This window comes from Patagioenas fasciata, chromosome Z (assembly GCF_037038585.1).
Source record: "Patagioenas fasciata isolate bPatFas1 chromosome Z, bPatFas1.hap1, whole genome shotgun sequence".
NCBI lineage: Eukaryota > Metazoa > Chordata > Aves > Columbiformes > Columbidae > Patagioenas > Patagioenas fasciata.
In genome coordinates this window covers 49052631-49077002 of record NC_092560.1, presented here as the reverse complement: position 1 = coordinate 49077002, position 24372 = coordinate 49052631, and the positions used below count along the sequence as shown (strand labels likewise).

The 24372-nt window shown below is 40.2% G+C and overlaps 1 protein-coding gene across 1 annotated transcript; it reads left to right on the top strand.

The window, feature by feature from the left end:
* The first annotated feature begins 634 nt into the window (after positions 1 to 634).
* On the top strand, positions 635 to 23174 carry REEP5 (receptor accessory protein 5). The gene is made up of 5 exons (XM_065861057.2): positions 635 to 842; positions 1135 to 1228; positions 12586 to 12724; positions 19253 to 19421; positions 20655 to 23174. The coding sequence occupies exons 1-5, from the start codon at positions 725 to 727 to the stop codon at positions 20702 to 20704; spliced, it is 570 nt and encodes a 189-aa protein (XP_065717129.1). The 5' UTR covers positions 635 to 724; the 3' UTR covers positions 20705 to 23174.
* The last annotated feature ends 1198 nt before the right edge of the window (positions 23175 to 24372 follow it).

Genomic DNA, 24372 nt, shown 5'->3' with positions numbered 1-24372 from the left:
TATTTTCTAGTTTGCTTACGAGTGACAGAGATTTGAAGAAGGCACGGAGAGTCTATGTTATAGTTGTAATGCTGAGTCAGATGCAGAGGAGTTGCTGGGAAGTCAGCCCAGCCAAGGAAGTTTCCAGGACTACATTATAGCCAGAAATCTATTTTTAGTTTTCAAGATCTCTGTGCACACCATAAATTCTAGGGTACAGTTACAGCTAGGAGCTGCTGCCCTTGGCGAAGTCACACACCTTTTGGGTAGCCATGCAATGATGTTGCTGTAACCTTTTTTTCTACATCATGTCAGTTCTTACCATCTGTTTCTGACTTTTCCTCATCACACGTAGAAGGAGCCATTAACACTACTGGTTGGGGTTTCTTTGTTTGGTTGGGTTTTTATAAGCCTTTTGAGCAATGTTAGGGGCTTGGAGCCGGCCATGTCTGCACCCTCCTCCTCCATAGCTTTGTGTACACAGGAGAGCGCCGCCTTTGCAGGGATGTCCCAGACCATCCGACCTCCATTTCACGGCGCCGGCACGGCTCCGAGAGCCAGCGGAAGATGGCTCCCAGCTCCCTCCCGCCCCGCCACCTTCCGCCGACCGGGTGTGCCCGCGCGCGGTGCCGCCCCACGCCGCGCCTGTGGGTGGGCCCGCGGGCGGTGCCAGGGGCGGAGCGGAGCCTGTAGCTCGGCCGCCGTGAGCCCGGGGCTACGGAGCGGGCATCCTGACGGCCTCGCCATGACAGCGGCAATGAGGCAGAGGTTTGACCGGTTCCTGCACGAAAAGAACTGCATGACCGCCGTGCTCGAGCGGATAGAGAGCAAGACCGGTGTCAGCCGCACTTACATCGCCACTGGTGAGCTCCGGCCACCGCCCGCCCCTCTCCCCCTCGCCGGTCTCCCCGTCAGGCGCTCGGGGCCGGGGGCGCCTCGCACAGGGGCTGCAGGAGAGGGGCGGAAGGGCCCATGGTGTCGATGGCGGCTCCGGCTCCGGGCCCGGCCCGGCCGCGCCCTTCCCGCTCCTCCTCGCCCTCCGCGGCGGCGCTGGGCCGTCCCGGGAGGCGCGGGGGCGGGCGGTGACACGTCCCCTCAGCGCCGCGGGGTGCGGGGCCGTCCGCGCTAACGGCTCTCTGCTCTCTCTCTGCGCAGCCATCGTCGGGGTGGTGGCCGTGTACCTGGTGGTGGGATACGGCGCGTCCCTGCTCTGCAACGTCATCGGCTTCGGCTACCCCGCCTACATCTCGTGAGTGTCGCGACTTGATCCCTCTGATCACGGGGATTGCGTGTGTTACCCGCAGGGGGAAGAATGCCGTTGCAAAATCTCAGCCCTGCCCTGGCGCGTGTCTGTCACAGTGGCGTTTGAGGACCGCGCTCCCAAAATGATGTTTTCCCGCCCAACTCTTTCCCGTAGCGCGTACGGATGCAAGGTGCTGAGTAGAGGATGAGGTTTCTTCCATCTGGCAAATGCTATGTAATAAATTACAGCCGGGAGATGCCGGGTAAATTCCACACTTGCAAACCAGTGTCTGTAGTGTGCTCCATTTCATCTTTGGGTTCCTGGCTATGTCATCTTAGTGAGAAGCTGGATTGCTCTGTCTCACCTGCTGCTGGTAACGGGAGGGAGAGTTGCTATTGTAATGGTGTTTGCTAAAACTCATACTGTTATTTTTAGTTGAGGATGCTTCCAGATAGGCAGGAAGGCACTGGTGCAGTGTCAGCATATGTTTAACACAAAGCACAAGGTAATGTAATAAGACAGAGATGCATTAAGGAGTGCTATTTACTCCAAATCCACCTAGCTGTTGAGAAGGTGAAAAGGAGGACACTGTAGCTCCTCTTGGGTGTAAAAGTCTTAAAAATATTAATTTTTCAAAGGAAAGCCTTCTTAGATGTTTTGGTTTTGCGACTACCTAGTATCTTTCATAGTCTTTATATTGTTATTAGACCAACATGGATTTCCTGTTGGGTGTGTTCCAAAAGACTTCAGAAATGTACTAAATAAAACCTTCCGTGTAATTGAACACATTTATAAAATGGAAGTCCTTCCCAGCTTTACTGCTATGCTGTTGAAATACAGTGCTTGCGTTTCATGTAACTGTTTAAATACAGTCAGCAACTTTTAAAAATACGTTCTCTGTTATTAGCTGCTGGGCAATAAAAAATAGGTTCCTTCTCTTTTGTTTTTCAGAGATGTCAGGGACTGACTTAGTTTTAGACTCTCTGAATACATCTTATAGTTGTGATTCCTAAAACTAAGCAACACTTTCCTAAATACTGTTTCCAGTGGGCATTAATTCAGGAGATTATAGGCCACGAACCCTGGAGAAAGTTAGGTTTTATTTTCTATAAGGCAATTTTTAGTTAAAATCTGCAAGTGAAAATATCAGCCAACAAGGCTTCAAAACCTTAAAATAGTTGCATAGGATTTGTGTTTATGTAATATTTTTTTGTCTGAGGTCATTTATAAACGTACATAATTACTTTATAAAATCCTATTTACATTTTTAAATTTGTTTTAAAACTGGTTTGATATTATATTTTAAATCTGTTCTTATGTACTGTGGTGAATAAACTGATAATATAAGCTCTTAAGAGTTGTGGAGGCAAGACAGTAGCAAGTTGAATATGAATAATGGGGTTTTCTCTTCCAATGTTTTTCTTCTAAATCTGGATATTAAAAAAAAAATAAATTTAGAGTGTATACCCTTTTTCATACTGGAAAGTGACTTTACATATATGTTAATGTGAAAAGTTACCTCCCAGATGGTAGTAGTATGGAGTGTTTTGGGTTGTTTTCTTTTTTTAGTGATGAGTATATATGCCATTGTCCTTGGCTACAGTTTTTATTTTAAAAAAAGAAACCATTAATAACTTGCATATGAATACAATGCCGGTTTTGTTTTTTCCAATTCACGCTCAATCAATGCTTTCCCTTCAGCTGTCTTTTTGATGCTGATACATTTATAATATTGGGTGAAAAATCTTACTTAAAACACATGTGACGTGCTGCATGCCGAGAGTCTTTCAGGAGCAGCCTGCAGTCAGGCTCCCGCTCGTGAAGCAGCCTGCTGAGAGCACTGGTGGGCTTGGTCCCCTCCCCAAGAACAGAGCTGGTACATCATGTTTTCCCACATGCACTGCTCTACCCCCAGTGCCTGCAGAGCCAGCAGCCCGCTGTGGGTGCAGAGGAGACATGGGGGGGGCATGTGGCAGCGCACATGTTTTCATGGTCCTGTTTAGTGTAAACTCAGCATAGGCAGTATTGGCCTTGCCAGCCTGTACAGGGTTATGGGATCAGTCTGACAGGGGCACCTGTCCTATCCCCTGAGATGGCTTTCAGTCTGAAGTCAAGCATGAGGTGCCTGAGCGTGAAAAAGGGCAAGACTCCTCATTGATGATTACTCTTATTCCACTATATTGGTTTTTTTTGTTGTTGTTGTTTTGGTCCTACCATGGCGCTGTCCATGTTTACTGTAGGATCTCTATCCTAATGCAGGGCTAAGCTGTGAGAAGATAAAGCTGAATTACTGGAGTGATTCCTGCTTTTATTTTTGCTGCTCTGGATCCCATACTGCAGTCAGGGTGCTGCTGAGTGCTGTCCCCCATGCTCATAAAAGCATAGAGACTCAAAGCATAAAGAACACTAACCAGGGTGGTTTGTTTAGTCCTCTCTTCTGTTCGATCTGCCCCCCTTGAAAAGACAGCTGAAGAGCCTGCTATATGAACTCACAGTAGTGAGACTTGCTTCCTGGCTTTGGGTAGAAGGCATTTTTCAGCTATTTTCATCAGCTGCAAACACCCTCAAGTGGCTTTTGCTGTAAAAGCTGTGGCTTCTGGAAGAGGTCAGGACCTGTAAAAGAAACATGTTGGCATGAGGTGTTAGTTTGATGTTTACACAGGTGTTTCAACAATAGATCCAAGCCTGAAATGCCTCAGAAAGGTACAGAAAGAGTAAATAGCAGATTTCCCCAGTTAACTTACATTGATCTACTTCATAACAGAAGAAAGTATCATTCTGCCTTGTCATTGACTGAATGGTTTAAAATGAAAAACAATTAATTACTCAGTCAGTCTTCAGCAGAAAAGACATTCATGAAGGAGTGGGACAGATGTCTGTGTTCTGAGACCACTTCCTGTCCTTACCACTATTTAAAATGGCAAGGAGGCTAACGGTTGTGTGACTCATTTGGAATGTTTGAAATCTGGTTTATTAAGATTTTAGTTTTGGGTTACCTTGTTAGTCACAGCGATTACTGTCCATCTCTTTGCTTGCCTGAAAGAAAATATATTGGAAAAAAAAAAACCAAACAACAACAGGGAAGGGTGCTCAGCTCAGATTTCAGTCTGTTCACGCTTGAAACAAGGACAGTTGTATGGATGTACATGTACCTGCCTGTCACACCTTGTATAATTCTGTAGTTTATTTTCTTTCATTTACGTCCTTCTCTGTGTTCCTTGTCTGTGTGTACTGCTCAGCAGGTGCGAATTTTGGCAGGGAAGTGCTGGAGGCTGTAGCTGCTTGGTCAGAGCCAGCAGATGGGGAGCACCTGGCTGCCAGTGTGACGTGGTGCAGCTGCCTGCAGTCACATCAGTGACACCACTGGGACCTGCCCCAGCCAAGGCTCAAAGCCACAGGCCAGGGGAGCAGGCAGCTCCAGGGTCAATGCCAGCTACAGCGTCAGGCAGGCACAGCTGTTCCTCTGCTCCTTGTTGGTATTCACCTTTGCTTTGGCTAAGTCTGTAGTGGTTTTATACATGGAGGGGTTTCTTCTCTAATGATACAAAGTCTTCTCTAAAATCTGAGTCTTCTATGCTGTGTCCCCAGCAAGGGCCTGTCCGAGGCTCTTAACATAGGCATAATTCCACAGTAGTTTTCCAAGTAAATGTTATGTGGCTGTTTCCTGGTAAATGAGGCAATCTGGATTAAAGTTTGCAATAAAATCGTAGTCTGCTTCCCTAAAATTCTGTTAAGTGCTATGTGATGAAATATAAAGTTAATTTTAAGTTGAAATCTAGTATTTGTTTGCAGGCTTTTGTGTTTGTAGTAGGCCAGTATTGAAAAGTTTACCACAGATGATAGGAACAGCTTTTTATAATTCTAGCGAGTTTTAACTGCACAAAGCAATATTAAGAAGAATATGGAAGAAGTGAGTGTTGGCAGTGTATAAATAACCTTGCCAATATTTTCACTGCTTCTCTGAACTTCAGAGCTAGCCAGTTAAAACGCAGCTCCACCCATAGCCAGTGGTGGTGAACTGCCTCAAAAAAATGAAAGAGCAAAAATGATTGGAGCATTTGACTAAGAAATGCGTGCAAAGGGCTGGAAGTTTCAGAAGTGCTGTTATGTTTGCAAAATTGCAGAGATGAAAATAGCTTCAGGCAGTAAAATGTCTGAAATTATTACTGGTGCCTTCAAGGGAGAAAAGCAATTTAGTACAATCATGTCTCTGCTTTGGCTAATTGGCTGCTACTACTTCAGTTTGGCTGGTTTTACTATGTAAGTGCTACTTGTGGCATTTTACAAACAGGAAATAATCTAGGTTGATTGTAGAGACATATAAACACACAATTCAAGTCTTAATTTTAATACTGTCATGGTGTCTTGAACCTTTTCTTGCCTCTTCCTTACCACTAAAAGGAAAAACAGATTTTCTTTGGTCACAATTTAGAAAATGTAAAATCGTTTCTGTATTTGTTGAGAGGTAGGGCTGCAAATTTGCTTTCTCTTAGCACATTTTGGGGAGAACACTTACTTTTTTTTTTCCTTCACAGAAAATGCTGCATGATACGCTAATGTTCACAGGTGATGTTCTGTTGCTGCTTTATGGAAGTGATTTGAGAGAGCTGGTATATCTAACCAGATTCACAACACTCAGTATAAATATAAGTAGAAAGTTTCAAATCTGCCTGCACTTACAGTTTCCTCTCACAGCTGATACTCTTTCCTGGGGCTTCAAACAAAAGAAACCCCGTATTTCAACTTTTTGTGTGTGTGTTCTGCCAAATCAGTTCCTCCAAACATATTTACTTTTTGTCTTCTAGGTTTTAGAGTGCCATGATAAAACAAAAACTGATATATCTGTTGGTTGGTCAAATGGTGTACTTTCATGTCTATAGATAAGAAGTGATTAAATACAAGAGAGAGTCTAATATTATGATATCTGTAGGAAATTTGGAATTTAGCTTCCATATCTTAAGTGCATGTTAAAAAGGTAAAGGTCTTTGTATACAAATGGGTCCACAATCTGAATTAAACTCACTGAAAGATTTCCAGCTTATAATTGATGCAGATACGATTTTTAGGGACTGTGGATATGTTTGAGACATACATGACATTTTGCCAGACCTTTTTGATCAAGATGCACTGCATTACTGCACCTTGCATGCACTCCTCTCTGTTGATTTCTAGTGACTTGGTTGATGTAGGCCTACGGATGTTAAAGCAATAGTTAAGAGTGACAGCAGTGGGGTTTGCTGGCAGATGTTTTTAAACTACCCTTCCTCCTGCTGAGTCACAATGCTTTGAACATTTGATGGGTAGTATGTCAATGCTATATGCTGAAAAGGTGAGACGGTGTAAAAAAGTGAGAGTTGTTTTTCGTGTTTACTTTTTATTGTGTTGTGGTGATGTACTCCTGCTACATTTTTTAAAGTCTTTGTTCACAGCTATGGCGCTGTCTGACACAGGAGAGCTGGCAACATCTTGCTGTCCCAAAAGGAAGGAGGCCGACTTGTCACTATGTGTACAGTGAGCAAGACACAAGTTTTAGATGAGGATAATGAGGCTGTCTTCAGCTGTTAGGAAAAATGCAAACTATCGTAAGGGCCCATGAACATGAGATAAAACTTATTTAAAAAAAAAAAAGTTACAAAGTTTTATTGCTACACAGGAATGAAATGAGAGGATAGCTGTTTGTTTTGTTTTGTGTTTTCAGGAATGTAGCTTTGTGCTGATTTAAAATGTCTGTAGGACTCAGTTCACTGGTGAGCAAAAAGGCACATGTTCCTTTTGTTGCCTCAGTCTCAGTTTCCTTTGAAGAAATGAAGGTAGATCCCTTCGTACTTCTGTCATGTTGCTTGGCGGTGTTTCCTAATAATGTCTTTCCCTGCATGGACAATGAGCTTCCTTGCTATCCTTCATGAATTTTTTGCTGCCATCTTCTGGGTACACAAAATTTTGAGCAAGGGGAGATGGCAGACGCACACCGGGGCAGTTGTGTAAGTGCATTAGGCAGGAAGATGGTTTTGGTATCTGCAAATGCATGATTCTGCTATTGCAGTCAGTAAGGAGGAAGAAAGATGGAAGGCTGGATGAAAATGCAGAAGACAAAATAAAAGAAATGAATACAGATGCACGGGTACTTGTTTCACTGGCAGATGTCACCAAGGCAACCTGCCAAGATAAGTCTGAAACGAGGAAGACAGGGTACCAAACTGAGGAAGTCTGTGGTGCAATGGAGTGTTGATCCCACAGTGGTGTCTGGATAGATGGCAGGGAGTAATTATTTTTGAGTCTCCATAACCTGCTCTAAAAAGTTGGGATATGCTGTAAGAATAAGCTCTAGAAGTGTAGTTAATTTCAGTGTGTGGTTTCAGTTACTTGTTTTCGTTATGTTATTTTGTTGTTGTTTTTGTTTATTTGGTTGGTTGTTTTTTGTTGTGGTTTTGTTGTTGTTTATTTGGTTGCTTTTTAGATAAACAGGAGGAAAAATGAAGTGTTATATTTGCCTAAGGGGGTCACAGGTACGCCTGCCTACTCATTTAGTATAGCACTGACTAGAAAACTGAAGGAAGGATACACAAAATTATCTAGTCTTCCCTAACTGCAGCATGAACACTGGCCTTATTGGAGGCTAAACTTTTGTCTTAAACTTTTAACTTTATTTATACAAGAGTCATCAGGTACACCTTGTAAAATTGCAGGGATTTGAGTGATCACTTCTTATGAGACTACAGCAATAAAATTTGGCATTTCTTTATTTCTGACTTCCACATCTTATTAGCTAGACTCAGATAAGAAAAACAAAAAAACCCACAGCCCAAGCTCATAACTGGTGTACATATGATATGTTTATTCTGTGCGTACTGTATGTGTGAATTAACTCTAACAATGATTTGTTATGCCAGAGCTAATTCAGGAGTGTATAATAGCTTCTTCTTGGAAAAGAGCTGTTTGTTTTGTTTTGTTTTGTTTGTTGTTTTTTTTTTTTTTAAATGAGTCAGATGCTTTAAGTGAAAGAACTTGGCAGCTTATGAAAACTGAGCCCATATCTGTTACTATTACTTGACCTAGAGTTCAGTTTGACTGATTCTAGGATGCACACAGTCAAAATTGAGCCAGTACTCTGACACTGTAGCTATAAAGCTGATATAAGCCCTGGGCCACTGGAGAGCGTGGCAGTCTCTGCGTCTGCTGTTGGCATCACCAGCTAGCAGGGTTATGAGGAACAGGTCTGGCTAAAAATGAAGCTTTTACTTGGCTCCCCATCTTGTCTGCATGAGTTGCAATGCTGGCCTGTGCCAGGCCATTTGCACTGCTGGACAGGCATCCTTTTTAAAAATAACTGAGCTGTGATGTTTACCATCCAGTCTGCTGGAAGCTGTTCCTAGTGATTGTTCTCACCTCCAACATGTAGAACTACTGTAAGTAGTTGTTTGAGGCTTTGTTTAAAGTCCTCTGCAGTTGGTACGTAAGCACCGTATAAAATACTTTGTGATGTGTAATTACTACATGTGACTAATATGGACAGCATGTGTTTTATTTTTAAATTTGAAACGATAGGTTTTGGATGCACTTTCCTTTGTTGGGAAATCTGAATGTTCTGTGCTAGTGAGACTGACTTACTTGCTGTTGCAACATATAAATAACTATTACAAGAAGGCTACCCTAAAGTTGGATGTACTGCTGGTGCCTCTTTGTGTTTCTTTTTGCTCGTTGATGGAGATTGCATTTTGAGTATCAGACTGATTGATTAATGAGTTAACATGGAGAAGAATAAAATGTTCTTGGCTTGAAGTAACGTGTGATCTATCTCCTACGGTTAATTGTACAGAGCATTACACCAGGATAATACTTGAAAGTTTCTAGAATAACTTATAAAAACAAGTCCAATTAGGGTGTATTCTCATATTGGAAAAAGTATAGTTATAAATGGACAAAAAAACCTATCTGTTCAGATACTCTACATAACTTATTGTACTTGTTCTTGGATAAGGAGTATTTTCTGTGACTTACTAATGAAATAGTGTATAAGTACCAAAGGATGGAGATTAGTTTAATAAAAGGCCAAAAGTTGACTACGGATTTCTACTGGCAGTCTCAGCTGAAGGACATATTTCCCATTCAGAAGCAGAATATTTATAAAATACTCTCCTTTCCTTGTCTTCAGTTAAAACTTTAATTCACTGATGGCCTTGCTATAGCCTGCTTTTTTCTTCCTTCCCTCCAACTAGATGGGATTAGTACTGGGGTCTATGCTAGCAGATGCAGTTTGTGCTCTTCCTTCAGAGCTGATAGTGAGTGTTGTAGGGGTCTGCCACCTGAGCTTGTCCCATGGTGCCTAACTAGATCAGATAACGTTATAGGAGGGGGAATGTGCTGCTTTCTACTGTGTGCAAGGAAACACCACATGTGGATTTAATGCTGTGTATGAGCTGGTTAAATCAGACCAGTTCTTGTCTACTTGTAGTATTGCTGCTTGTGACTGTCTGAACATCGAAGTGTCTTGTCCATGTATTCCCTTCAAGACATCACCTTAAAGTAGAGTAACTACAGCAGCAGGTGGTGAACATGCAAAGGGAGTGCACCTGTGGCATTGCAGTTATGGCGCTCTTCTTAAAAGCCATCTTCTTTTACAGGAGAGAAGATAGTAAAGCATGCCTCGTTAACACAATGATAGGTCACCTGCCCTTTGCCACAAAATTGAAGATTCTAAACTTTTTTAGGAGAACTGATTTTCATGATTACTAAGATAACTGTTAACAAAAATTTTAAAATGCTTCCTTAAAGCTGTGGATGGCTTTAAGATGACTGGAAAAGGCATAACTGTAAAACAGCAAGACTGTTAGCAGTTTCACTGCAAAACTTTCTCTCACAAATACCAAGCTAGCATGCTTAATGTGGTAAAGTAAGCCTCCCCCATATGGCTCTAATGGAAAAGTTGTCAGCAGAAGCAGAGATTCACATGATGAACCCCTACAGCAAGTTTTCCTTAACATCAAGAAACTTTTGCAATTAGTTCCTTTCTTTCCTCCATTCATCCACCACTCCCTTACTAGTCATGTGTGGTTTTTGCTTTCCTTCAAGAAGTATGGTTTCACAGCTTGAAAACAGATCAATAGTGCTCTCCCTTACCTCCTATGTGTGTTGTTCTGTTGTTTTACAGGGCACTCTCACCCAGCAGTATTACAATAACTGAGAGGTGCAGCTGTAGAAAAAAATGTGGTTACGAGTGGGTGGGCAGGGGCATCTGAAGTTGGCACTGCCTTTGAGCAGACTGGCTGTACAACTGTTTCCTAACGCTGTGCTGTTAGCATCAGCAGCAAGCACACCTGTTGCTGTCTGCTTGTGGAAAACCTGTTCTTCCAGTAGCACTGGTGCAGAACCTCATTAACAGTGTCCTGCTGTGTATGGTGGAGTAGGGCAAGAGCTGTTGCTCTCCCCATCGTGGGACCCTGCTAGCCTGCCACAAACTGTAATGGAAAAAATGCATAAATTAAGTATCTGATCCTCATATTGCATTTCAAAGTAATTCAATCCGGTAGCTACAGCAATTCTCTCTGCATGTGGTGGGTTTGCCAGTACTTTTGCTAAAACATAAGGCATGCCACATGAATTTTGGTTTTTTTCTTCTTAATTTACAAAACTAGGAAGTTACAGAGTCCAAAGTGTTTGTTGGTTACAAACCAGGAAATACAGTCCCAGCCAGCCATCTCTTAATTTCTATTTTGCAAACTTCCCCAACTCTCAGTCTTTTTTTATGGACTAAAAGAGAAATATGCACCTTTGATATATCCTACAGATGCTGCTTCAGCAACAATGTAGCTGATATTAACAGAACAAGTTAGAAAATAATTAAAACTAAATTAATTAAACTCAATCTACAGAATTTAATCCTATGGCATGAGTGGAGAGGAAAAATGCTTTTTAATACTCTTAAGCTTCATATTTTCAGGCTTACAGTTGCTAGCATTTCCTTCTAAAACTTCTTACAGTGCTAATCCTGCACTTGGTGAATCTCAAGCCTCCACTACTTTTACTGAAGAAAGCACATGTACTTCTTTCTTTGTTTCCTATTTTTAGAGCTGTATAAACTTTGTTCTCCTAGCAGCTGGAGAACAAAAACCTGGTTAATCATTATGCAGGAAGCCCAAGACTTTCCTAGAGGTTGCTCCACCCTCTTTTTAATACTGTAACCTACATCAGAATTTGTAAGTCTTGCAGGAGTGGATTTGTGGAGCAAAACAATTGGTGATGCAAATATTTAGTCCTCACTGTATGTGGTGAGTGGGTACGGGATCTCCTCTGCTTCTGTAGGCTAAGTGCATGTTAGTAGTTAGAGCAAATCTTATGGTTTACCTTTCCAAAGAGGAATCTAGTATATGTACATATCAGTAAAGATATTTGAAATTCACTTCAAAATCCTGATGTAAATCTAAAATTTTAATGTAGATGCTGTTTGCATTGGGAGGTGCTGGTCTGTTACTAATCCCAGTAAGAAAGGCATTCAGATTCTGTGGAGCATCATTTTAAATGCTGTATATTAGACCTAACACTATAAAGAAACAGAATAGTATAGTGAATCTTATTTCCCTGTAGATGCTGGGAACCCCAAGTTGCGCAGTGCTGAAGGGGCCTGTGATGCAGCATACTGTGCATACCTCACCTGTAGACAAGGTTACCCCATTTTGATAATTTACGCTACTGTAGGATTTTTGTTTCAATACAACAACTCTATTCATGGTACCTACTGTCAGAAAGGAAGGATGTTTGTTCACTGTTGCATACAGGCAAGGCCAGGCAGGTTGTGTGATTGCTAGTACCCAGCAGGAACTGCCTGTGGGCTCCTCCATTCCAGTGAGCCTGCTGAGTTCATCCTGCAGCCAAGGAGTTTGTGCAGCACAGCAGAGCCCTGAAAGCCAAGCTGAATGTGCAGCACAGAGCACCTACTTGGGTTAAATGTCACGTGAATCACTAGTGCTTTCATGTGTAACAGTGTTCTGGTCAGGATTACCATAATGCATCCAGGGCTGGAACTGGCAAAAGGTTATCACCTCTCTTCCCTGTCCTGTGAGCTGTCTCATGAATGAGGCGAGGAGGCTCACATTTTTTGTTTGGCTTTCTTTTTGCAATCACAGAGCTAGGAATAGCTGAAGTATCTTTTCTTTTTGAAGTCTTACATGTTGGGAAAAGCTTTGTGGTCCAAAGACCTTGGGCACATTGTATGACAGATAGTACTTAGTTCTAATCTGTGGAGCATATAGAGAAATTAAATTATGAGGATTCACATGGAACAACAAATTTGAGTCATAAAAAACTTCGCCATCATAGATGAGACTGGTGCTACTGATTTGCTCACTTGTTTTTTTTTTTCCTTACAGAATTAAGGCCATTGAAAGCCCCAATAAAGATGATGACACGCAGTGGCTGACTTACTGGGTTGTGTATGGTGTTTTCAGCATAGTGGAATTCTTCTCTGATATCTTCCTCTCCTGGTTCCCTTTCTACTACATGCTAAAGGTATGTTAGTTCATGTGTCCCCTCTCCTAAAATGAGATCTTTGATATAACTGATTTAATGTCTTCAAGAGCACATAGGTTACGAAAGAATCCCTCGGACTCATTCCTGGGTCACACCGTATTTTTAGATGGTGGTTACCTGTGATTTATTATGATGGAAGTGATCTGTTTACTGCTGATGGTTTTGTGAGGCAAGAGGGGAAGTTGGGATGGGTGGCAGGAAAAGGTCTGCCATGTTTTCGGGAAGAAGAGACAGTGTAGATGTACCATGGAATAACAGTTCTTTGTCCTGGTGTTCAGGTAAATGCAGGCGAAATTACAGCACGTGGTAAACACTACAGGATGGTTCCATTTTTTCTTTTAAGTGCATTAGTGAAAGTGGAGAGTAGAATCACAAACGTAGCAAAAGGAAATACTAACTTCTCTGCTAATGGGAGCAAAGAAAATTGCAACATAAAAATAGTTTGAATCACACAGACTTCATTTTTAATTAAGACTACTTTTCTGAAAGGAAGTGGCAGGTATCAGAAGAGCTTGTTGCTAATCTGTGTTTGTTAGTTTAACTATGGACAGTTATTTGATAATGTGTTCTGAGCTTTGTTTGTCAACTAAGGTGTGGCTGTATTGCAAGTCAACTTTAGCATATTAAGTTATTCTAGGAGATAGCAAATTACCATGTATGCTCTTGAGTAGAAGAGCCTCTAGCTTGCTAGAGAGTCAGTTGTTTAGCTTAAAGAACTGTTACCTATTTTCTGTGTCAATGAGCTGTTCTACTCTTCTGCTGTATTAGCCTGGTTTACACCCATCAAAGTTCTTGAAAGGATTTACATGCCAGCTATTGTGATGAGGTCATTTAAAATTTTAATGGTGAGGTCTGATGCTGCCAAATGCTTTTTCCAGGAAATGCCATGTTTTGAAAACAAAAATTGACTTGGACAGCTCAGTTACAGTTCTGCATTGTTCCTTTTGGATCTTTAACAGGCATCAACTGTGCAATCAGTTGGACACATATTTCCTCAGCTTCCCAAGAAAAAGCACATATTTGAACTACTGCTTCAGACTAAAAATATGATAGCCTGCCTAATAAAGTTAGTTCTCTCCCTCCTTTTTTCTTTTCCATTAATCAAAAATGAAAATATGTCTTTCCACTGTAAGCTTAATGTTCTGGGGAAGTTCTTAAGAAAAATCTGCTAATTTTGAAGTTTACCATGGCGAAGCCATATGTGAATGTTTTACTGTTTTAATATATCAAGACCAAGCCATATAGTGAAAAAGTTCATCTGATCTGAATAGGATCCAAAGGGATTTCTTATGGCACTGGAAGAATCTGGTCTTAACCATTTACACAGTTATTTTGCATCCCCAACTTCACCTCACAGTCTAGCAGGATAATGACTTTGCCCATTGTCTGCAGTGATGTATACTTGCAGTTCTGAATTCATACGGTGTATTTTCAGAGCTTCTTTCCTACCTTGGTGGTAAAAGCTGTGGCGATGATTTCTTCATGCCAGCACAGCACTCTGTCTGAAGAGAACGCAGTTGAAATTCAGGCTGACTTAGCAAGTAAAGACCAACCACAGATTATTCTGATAACACTGTCAGAAGTACCACTTTTGCTTACAGTGGTAGCATCAACAGTGAGGTACTTCTCTTAGTTTGGCAAAAGGAAGCAGTTAAGGTAAATGCACAGCTTTCTGTAATAACTGCCAAAGGCACAGAGGAGTCAAGTATATACTTTCAGTAGTGGATAGGTTTACATCTGTGATACAAAGGCAGATGGAAGTTGCTGGCTGAGAATCAGAAAACATTGCTGACTGAGTGGAAGGATGGAAGGTACTGCATGTGAGGAGCAGGAGGATGCTGCTTCCAACTTCCAAACCATCCACAACTAAAACTTCTGGTAATGCAGCTTGTGATGTTTCCTTGCCTCTTTTGTGATGTTATGAAAGAGAAGCCCAGATGTGTCATTCATTCAAATTTCAAGCTTGCTTTCATTTTCCAAAAATGCTAAGTTAGCATATTCACATTTATTTGATAGAACTTGTAGCTTGCTCTGCAGACTGAGTTTCAGCTGCTTAGTATTTCTGTATGCCTTGATGTGCAGGATTGAGACATGGATCATAGCTGCTCCTGTATTAAGCATAGGCTCTGCCACCTCTAAGTTCTTAGCACACTAGGAGTTTTTACATAAAAGTTGGTGAAAAGCATGTGTAATAACTCCTCTGAATATGTGTTACAATGTCTGCATATATTTTTGTTCCCCAGTTGAAGACTGTTTTGAGTTTTCTTGGGCTTTGTGGGTTTTTTTGTAATGCCTACTTCTTATTTGCTGCGCTTTTTTCCTCTGAAGCACAGGTGTCACAGTTTGATTGCAGAGCAACAATAAACCGTGGCAGATGTTTTGTTAATCCCCTCTGCCCCTCAGTCTCTCCCCTTCCCACTGAGTTGATAGGAGGAAAAGAGAGACAGAAGTGCAAGTTGGGGGAAAAAAAAAAAGTTTTACTAATGCTACTAATAAAATAGAGAAAATAATACAAAATATACAAACCCAATCTCAAATTGTCCAGGTAGCTCCGCGCTGCTCCAGCAGCTGCAGGGCAGGGACCCGGAAATCCTGGGCTGTATTCTGCAGCAAACCGGAACTGGATTCGAGGACGCAGGGTCTGTCACTAGCCCTCAGATCGCAGGGGCGACTCACAGGGTCCTCCCCACATGCTGGCCATAGTTGAAGACAGAGTGAGACCCTTGTGGTTGCCCATTTTTATATGGTGTTATGACATGGATGGGATGGGATGGAATACTTACTTAGTCAGTTTTAGTCACCTGTTCAGTTTGCTCCTCCTTGTCCCTCTCACTTACGGGACGTGCATCCTTATCTGCGACCTGCATTCCATTGCTATGTCTACTAAAACATGTATCCACCTACAGAAAAGTGCAGTTACTAAGAAGAACTTAGCTGAAAGGAAAGTTCACTAAGAGAGAAATTGGTCTTGTTTTTAACAAAACCAGGACAACAGAACACAGATACAACTCATGATTTCATGTGTACGTGATGTGTTTTACAATACTTCTGTTAAGTATGACAATATTTATTTGGCATTCAGGTATTAAAATTCTGTAGCCAGAGAAAACAGCAGAGGTTATCCTAGGAGTATTCTTGGTAGTGAAAAGGGAAGGAGACTTCAGACTCTGCTAACAGTTCTGTCTTCATATATTAGAACAGAATTTCTGAACAGGATTCCTAGCAGGCACAGCACACTGTGTGCATTATGCAAACTGCCACTAAGAGGCACAGAGTCACATGAAGTAACAGGAGTTGTTGTGAGTGTATTGAAGTGCCCAACATGTCAGTCTGACTCTGCTTCAAAACAGATCTCTTGTCCTTACACCCCATGTAACTAATTATTGATTTCGGCTAAAGATCTGCTTCACTTCCCTTTGTTTTAATGACTGCAGTTTCCTATTAGGAGTGTGTTCATACTTTGTTCCCATGATACGTGTCCTGGGTTTCTATAGTCGTCTGTCTCTAGAAACTTGGAGCTGGCTGTGGGCCTGCACGCTGTATTTCTCTGCTGTAGTGGCAAACCCACCTCTTTGGTTTGGTGCTGCCAGGGCAAGAATAGCTGTTAGTACCAGATCCAAGTGGGTTAGACCCAGCCCAGGCATCTGCTTGAGGAAGTCACTCCATTTCACAAATTCCATTTCCTCTGCTGGCTGGTCTGGAGGGTCACAAAGAATAATTTTTTTTTTCCAGTTATCAGTTTTATCACTCTGAACTTTCTGTACCTTTTAACAAACCACTTTATTTTGGTTTCACAAGAAACAAGGGAAGAATAAAGTAAGTTAACAGTCTGACATTGTCAAGCTTTGAAAAGACTGAGACTTTCAACTTCGGTTGCGTGTCCTTTATAAAATGTATATAATCTATTCCAGTACATTTCAAAAGCAATTGGTATTTGAGAACAAATCTATACCTGCAAAAGATTTTTGTTGTTGTTGCTGACTAAATTGGGACAAAGCTGTGAAATCAAAATTACTAATTTTGTTTCTAGGCAAGAAGTTGGACTTCAGAGGAAGTTGGACTTACAGCTGAGGGATTCCCTAAAATAATGGAGAACTAAGTAACATCTTTGTGTATTGGAACACCTAAAATAACTATCAGTAATTGGCTAGTTGTTATTTAACAGAAAATAACATCAATATACTTCTTAGCTTTTAATGAAAGATAACAAAATAAGATACTACCTTTTATTCTTTCTGTTATATTAACTTACAAATAGTAGAAGCTTTTGAAAATTTATATTCTCTCACTTTTTGCCTTTATTTCCTCTGACCATGCATAATGATACTGCATCAGTTGCTCCTTGCTGGTCCCAAATTTTATTGTATGTTGAATTATTTCTCTTAGTTCATTGAAACGTTCCTGGTAGGCATTCTTACTGGTGGGCACTTTACTTTGAAAAACCTTTATCTTCTGGGACAACACTCCTTCAATTCATTCTGTTTTGACACCATGTCCAAATAGTTTAAAGCTTACCTAAAAAGATGGTAAATTATTTTGGCAATATATTCTGTAGAAGGCAATTGTTATCACCAGGAATCAGTGATCCTTTTCAAAGAGAAAGCCTGTCAAGGTACCTTCCCAGCTCCAAATACATAACTGGGTTTCTCTAAAGGGAGGGGAATGAAAAGTGGCCTTAAAGAAAGGAGGAGTACCATTCTCCTCCAAACCCAGTAGGTTAAAGATGTTTTCTTCAACTGATGTGCATCGGGGGGTCAGTTTTATTGTGGTGTGCCCTGTCACGAAGACAAAGCCAAAATTTTACAGGTATGAAGAGCAGAACCTATAGCACATTCAATCTCAGTATCCCTTATCTGACGAAGAATAGAGGGGAAATATTATAAAATATTTGGGAGGTTTGCCTGAAGAAGACTATGTGTTTTTCATAATTGAAAAGGGATTTTTATTATCTTTTTTTTCTTAAACTCAAATTGGAACCTTTATTGGTGTAAATCACCTTGTAATGGTCACATTGTTGTTGAGGAGTTTCTTACACAATATGAAAACAAATAATTTGGTGTGGTTCTTTGTGGTTTTACAGTGGGAAATCAAACGTGTGAGGGAGAGGAGACCGAAATGTCTGGCTGGGCACAGTGGAGTTCTGAAAGGGTACTGTGATAGAACTAGTTTCTAGGAAACACTTCTGTGCTATGCAGTGTACTGGAAACCTCATAAATAAGTAACAAGCTTTGCTTTTTCCTTTTAAATGTGCCAGAGTCTCTGGCACATGCACCGAAACACCTCTTCGGCTGCTGTAAACAGTGCTGTGGAAGCTGGAAAACTTCGGAAATCAAAGCTGTATAAATAAGTGCTACTCTATTTAAATGAAGACTTTTAAGCTTGTGCTTTTGTTGTAGTTTAAATGATTAGTGTGATTTTTGGTGCCTAACATAGCTAATTGTATGGTCAGATGGATTCAGGAGGAAGAGTTGAGGTTTTGTTGTTGTGTTTTCTCCCTCTACTCCCAAACATGTGTGGAAATCCTCAAACATTTAATCATGGCTAGCATCAAAACAAAGCACATTTTGACTGAGCCTGGGGTGGCTTGGTTTTGTGTTTCAAGATGGTCTGTGAAAAGCTATTCTGCCTTTATTTTCTGGAGTGGCTTTTGACACAGAAAAATATTGTACAGTTCTTTCCAGACGTAAATAATACAATTGCTGAGAAAATTTGCTTGATTTTATTGCTATTTTATTTTGTAAAGGATTTTTATATATGCTTGCAGAGCTCAGGCAAATGCATTTATGGAATTACCTATCCTTTAAATGTTTTGAGATTGTTTTGCATAGCTTTGTGTTGTGTATGACAGTGGAACTGAAGCCAAATAAAGGTGCTTCAGTAGTGAAGACAGATATCTGTAATACATTTAATAGCCTGTTTTTCCAGTCCTCTTTGTAAGGTGTAGAAATATTACCCCACACACAGTGGCGGTGTTTGTTTGCTTCCCAGAGAGCAGATTGTGCTGCAAAAGCGATACCTAAGCTGTGCAATCCAAAAGCATTACCCTTGTCTGCGTGCTCTGTGTAGACTGGAACATCTTTCCTCCTGGTAAATGTTTTGGCTGGATTTAAGTGATTTAGGGACCTGGGCCTTGAGTCAGGCCTGTGCCACATATAGTTTAGAAGTAGCCAGAGACACTAATGTTTTGTCTAATCAGGTTTTATACTTCTACCTTTTTAAAAAGCAAACAAATGAAGTACATGGAGTCTTGATACACCTGCTACCAGAGCAGCTTTACTGCTACAGCCCTCCTTTTATCTTGTCAGTATCCATGAAATTATTCCAATATAAAGATTCACTGTATGTAACTAAACGGATGTGCATACTGATTGACTGTGACCTTACCACATGAAGGGGATGGTGCACTGTTTTAAATATGCTCAAGTCTGTGGCAGAGTTAGGAATGCACACTGCACCTTGTCTCCTACTCATTTCTTCTACTTATGCAGATGTTCTTGTTCCTTCTAGTGTGGCTTTCTGTTGTGGTGCATGGCTCCAAGCCCTTCTAATGGGGCAGAGTTTCTCTATCATCGAATTATCCGGCCTTTCTTCCTGAAGCATGAAGCTCAGCTTGATAGTGTTGTTCAAGACCTGAAAGACAAGGCTGCAGAGACTGCAGATACTATCACTAAAGAAGGTGAGGAAAAAACTGTTCACTAATCACATCAAGTAGGAGGAATTGCCCTGGGCAACTCTAATATTTACAGTTAGTATTCATCATTTTCAGGAAAAAAATTGTAAGAAGACTATGTAAATTATAATGGAGATAAATTTGGGTAAAGATCCAGGACAATATGATTGCAGTGGATCTCACTTTCTAGGAATGCAGTCATGCTAGAATGAGTGCGAACTATATGAGTGGAACAAAAGATTAATTTGTGTGTCTTCCCACCATACATATCACTATAAACATTCTCTCTAGAGGCAGATACAAACATCTTCACAAGATACCTTCCATAAATACAGTTATTGTTTCAGTGTGTTCTTCTATCTTCTAAAACACCATCTCAAATGTCTGATAGTACAAAAGGGCTGCCAGTTCTGTAGTAAAGCATCCCATCCCCCTAGCCTGTCAACTACATCACACAGCTTGGAGTCAGCAGACTTGCTGAGGGTATTAATGTTTTAAGTAGCTAAAATAAAGGTTTATTTCACTTGAATGGAAATTTATTTATAAGGTATTTTGAAGTGCCTTGTGTCTCCTTTTGCCCAAACACTGCAATGCAGTCTTCATTTCCTCTTATCAACTTAAGCAGTTTTCCTGTTGGTATTTAAATTATCTGCCTTTTTCAACTACGCTTGTAAATTTTGCTGCATGACCCTTCCTCAATCACTATTATTCGACAGCTATCTTAAAAAATGTTCTTCCCTGTTGCACATGGGATTTTTCTGTCCTCATTGCATCACTTAGTCTTTCTTTTTCTGATTTTTATATGTAAGGATTTCCACATACATAGATTTCCACATACATATATTTTCTAAGAAATCATGTACACATACATGCATGTACACACACATACCTTACTGTTATTCCAGCCCTATTTCATCATCTTGGTAGTATATTTCTTTTGTAAACCTGTATGTCCTAAACACTCTGAGCAGCTCTATTTTATTGATACAATAGTTGTAAGTCAGTCTGTGCTGTTTATTGTGCTGTTCCTTGCTTATGGTTTTATTAATCTTTGTATGACCAGTTTTATCACTGTTTGTGTGTATATGTATACAAAAGTTGTGATTTTTCTTTTGTGATTTTTTTTTTTTTTTTTTGGTGACCTAAGAGGATTTTTTTACCAATGCAGCTCCAGAACACTGAATAGGCCATTTAGTCTATAGGCCTCCTACGCTTAAACCTGCTTTTATTTTCCTGCAGCCAAGAAAGCAACCGTGAACTTACTGGGTGAAGAAAAGAAGAGCACTTAAACTGTTAATTGGATAAAGTTTCCTTACAACCTCCTTTATGAAGCTTGATGTTATTGGGAACTGTGGTCTAAATTCAATAATATTGCCTTGGAAACATTTTGATATATTAAAGGAATGTGTCATAAGTTTGCTTACTATTTTGCTCTGTCTGTATAGAAAGTAAGAAGTCTTATTTAAAAGCAATGCAGTGGGCAGCATCTGAAGCTTAATGAAAATATTTTATTCATCTTCATGCAGAGGAAATCTTTCAGTAATCTCTTCCTGTAGTAACATAAGTAAAGGTATATATCCCACAGGCTCTGCACTTCAGTTGTCCCTATGTATGTAATGACTCTTAACACTTTGACTGTGCTGTGTCTGGTCAAACATGAAGCTATTGTGTAAGAAAATACTGGTCTCAATGGATGTTCTTGAACATACAGGGATTTATGATGAGAGATAGCATAAGAGCTGTATTCCCCACCAATAAAGTTGTACATGATGAAATTACATGTTCTAGGCACCTAAAGATAGAGATTATTCACTGTTGCATGTTTTGTTGTAACACAATATTTGGTACAGTGTATGTATTCTTAAATTGATAGATATTAAGTATAGGAAAGAGTAACTTTAAATGAATCATGAAGCCTATACTAGTGTAAAGTAGTTTGCCAGAAATGGATGCATTAAATTGCACAGGACTAGCACAAGATGGCTCAAGTACAACTCCTTGCCTCTTCTTGCTAAAGAAAGATGTCATCTAGAATTGTTAATAGAGTGCCTTTTAGGATCACACTAAAAAGCCGAAACCACCTTTTGCTAAGGAGGTATACCGTTACAAACTTTTTCCTAGAGTCCTGTTGAAACATTAACTTCCTTGGATGTCAGCCTCCAGCACTACATCATTAATGGGATGGACTACATCCTCCAGGAGATCTTTCTGCTCCTAAAAATCTGCAATCTCTTTTGACTGTGCTAAGAACAACTTTGCATTAGCACTGAAACTTCCTGAATAGAGATGCTTTTGTCATTACTTGCTATATTCCTGACCAGCCAGTAAGAATGCAACCAAAGTTGTTAAGAGAATAAAGGCTTTTGTGCAGTCAAGGAAAAATATTTTTTTTTAACTAATTCTGTATTTACTCTTTCATAGTGCAGTATTTTCAACAAATTCAGCATGAATTACTAAAATCTCCTTGTTGCAATTTCTGTGGTGGTGTTTAAAGCCCACAGTACTACTGTGACAGTTCTTAACTCACAGAACATGCAGAAGGAAAGCTTAAGCTTTTGATATGATGAAAAGTGATTTCTGGTCCACAATCGTAAATTCAGAAGATTTAACCTTAAAATAGACTTTGAAGACTTTTGGCTTTCTGCAACAAGTTGGTAGATAAACATTTACATAAAACTTGTAAATTTTCAGATGCAAGAACTGCAAAAGAATGAAGCACACAGTGTAATTCAGCAGATCAGTTTTAAATTTGGTGCGTATTGCAAGAAAAGATGTAAAAGTGTCTTAAAGCATTCTAGGCTGGAAAGCAGCCCTTAGGGGTCTCAGCTTGGATAGGCAAGTATGAGACACACTGTGCCTCATTTTCTGTAGGACAGCATGCAGTTTGTTATTTGAAAGAAAAAAATCTATCACAGGTGATCATTCCACAACAACTTTTTGTTATGAGTGGATGTGTTGAAGAGGATAAAGTTTACAACAAAGTTGGAGATGTAAGCGAGTAAAAGGTTTGAAGTGACTCGCCATTGAACTGGTTTAATTTCTTGTGTTATCTTTCTCCGTCTTAAACCCAGAGCAATTTTCTGTAAACCATATTAAACCCCAGTGTTGCGTTTTAAACACCATTACCTGAGTATATCACAGTCATGTGCCCAGTCTTAGTTTCACCTTTTGAAATAATAAGAAATAAAGATACTTAATTGTCTATTTGATTTAGGTATGAAGTACCATGTAACTTCCTTCTTTAAAAGCTGCTAGTAAATTTTGGACTTTCCAAGGCTAATGACCTCTGCACTAGAGACAAAACTTATTTTTCACTTCTCATATTACTCAACAGTTGTTCTACTGTTATTAATGGGGATAAAGCAGTTCTAGGGAAGTGCTGAAACATTAATTCACATCTCTCAGAATTTGTTAGGCTTTAAATCAACTTCTTGTCTTTACAACTTCGTATTTCGTGACCAGCAGCTAAATTCAGTGCTCCTGTGTCAGATTTCTACTTGAAATGGAACTACTATCTGTTTTCAACAGAACTTGGATCTCATTGCTTCCTTTGATGCAAGTAGAAATGCCTGAATTTCTGCAGCAAATTATCCTTTCCCACAAGTAGCTTCAGGGGGCTGGCACTTTGAGAAGTGTTCTTCTCAAAGTCTCCTTCACAGCATTTATGTGCAAATGTTTGTACACACATCTACTCCATGTATGTGCTGAAGTTGTAATGTGCTAAATAAAAATGGACGCAAATAAAGAAATTCTTCCAGGGCTGGTATGCTGTGTCAGTATTTCTTGAGAACCTTACACGACAACAGTGAAAACCTAAAGATCTTTACGTAATATTACCTTTTTTTAGTCCAAACATCATTACTGTGGAACTAGTAAAAACATCTTTAAGAGCCTGAAGAAAGTACTTCTGCTTCATTACTGGATCATGGCGTGTGACAGGGCTGTTTTAGATCATTAGGCCTTAATAGAAGAGTTTGGAACCCAGCTCTGTTCTCAACCGTGAGCACCACAAGTAGTTGCCTACACAGTGCAGCTTCCCAGACTTTGTATCCTTGCTCATCTAAGGAATGATCAAGGTTTAGCATTATTTAGAAACACGGGGAAGAAAAGCAGTAAACTACAGGGATTTCAAAGTTTTTTTCCTCATCCATTGATTTTCTGGTGTTCTGTAAGTGACTGAAACAAATAATGCTGCACATTTATTGGCAGGTGTGGGAGGGGTATGCTTAGAATTCTTTCTGCTACCACTGTAAGTAGGACATTCCTTCTGCTTTATCTTACGCATTTCCAAACTCAGCAAAAAGGAAAGAAAAGTAGTTCAGAAGAACATTAAAAAAAAAACCACCCTACAATGAAAACATTGCCACTAGTGATATTAAAATGAAACCAAATTCTTCAAATGAAAGCAACACAGTTAACAAAGAATAGAAATTCTTTTAAGTGGTGGAAGATGTGACTAATTACTTGTCAGGTCAAACCATCACAACTTTGTTTAATTTGACAAATTTAAGTGTCTTGAGTTCACATTCCAGCCTTGTCAACTCTGTTGAAATAGCCTGAGACTCAGCACAATAATATTATGACTTAAATCCTTAGCCATCTCCCACCCCTATTTCAAATTCAACCAAGAATAACTTCCTTATGCAAAGGAGGGAGAATGGAGTTTTAAAAAACAAAATCACAAATTCTTATAGATCATGGGACACTGTCAGTATTTCCTGTAAACAGCACATTTTGGCAACCATGCAAATATAGTGAACATCCGTCTTGTCTTTCCAGAGAACTTCTCTGTCCAGAGTGGTGGAACAAAACAGTACCCGAGGACTAACAACCAAGGACCACCAAGGGAGTCCTCAGTTGTACAACCACGTTGACAAACTCTCTGAAGAGCACATTGCCCACTGTACATAAAGCATTAGGCTATTACAAAGCAAAAAAAAATCCTCAAGATGACCAC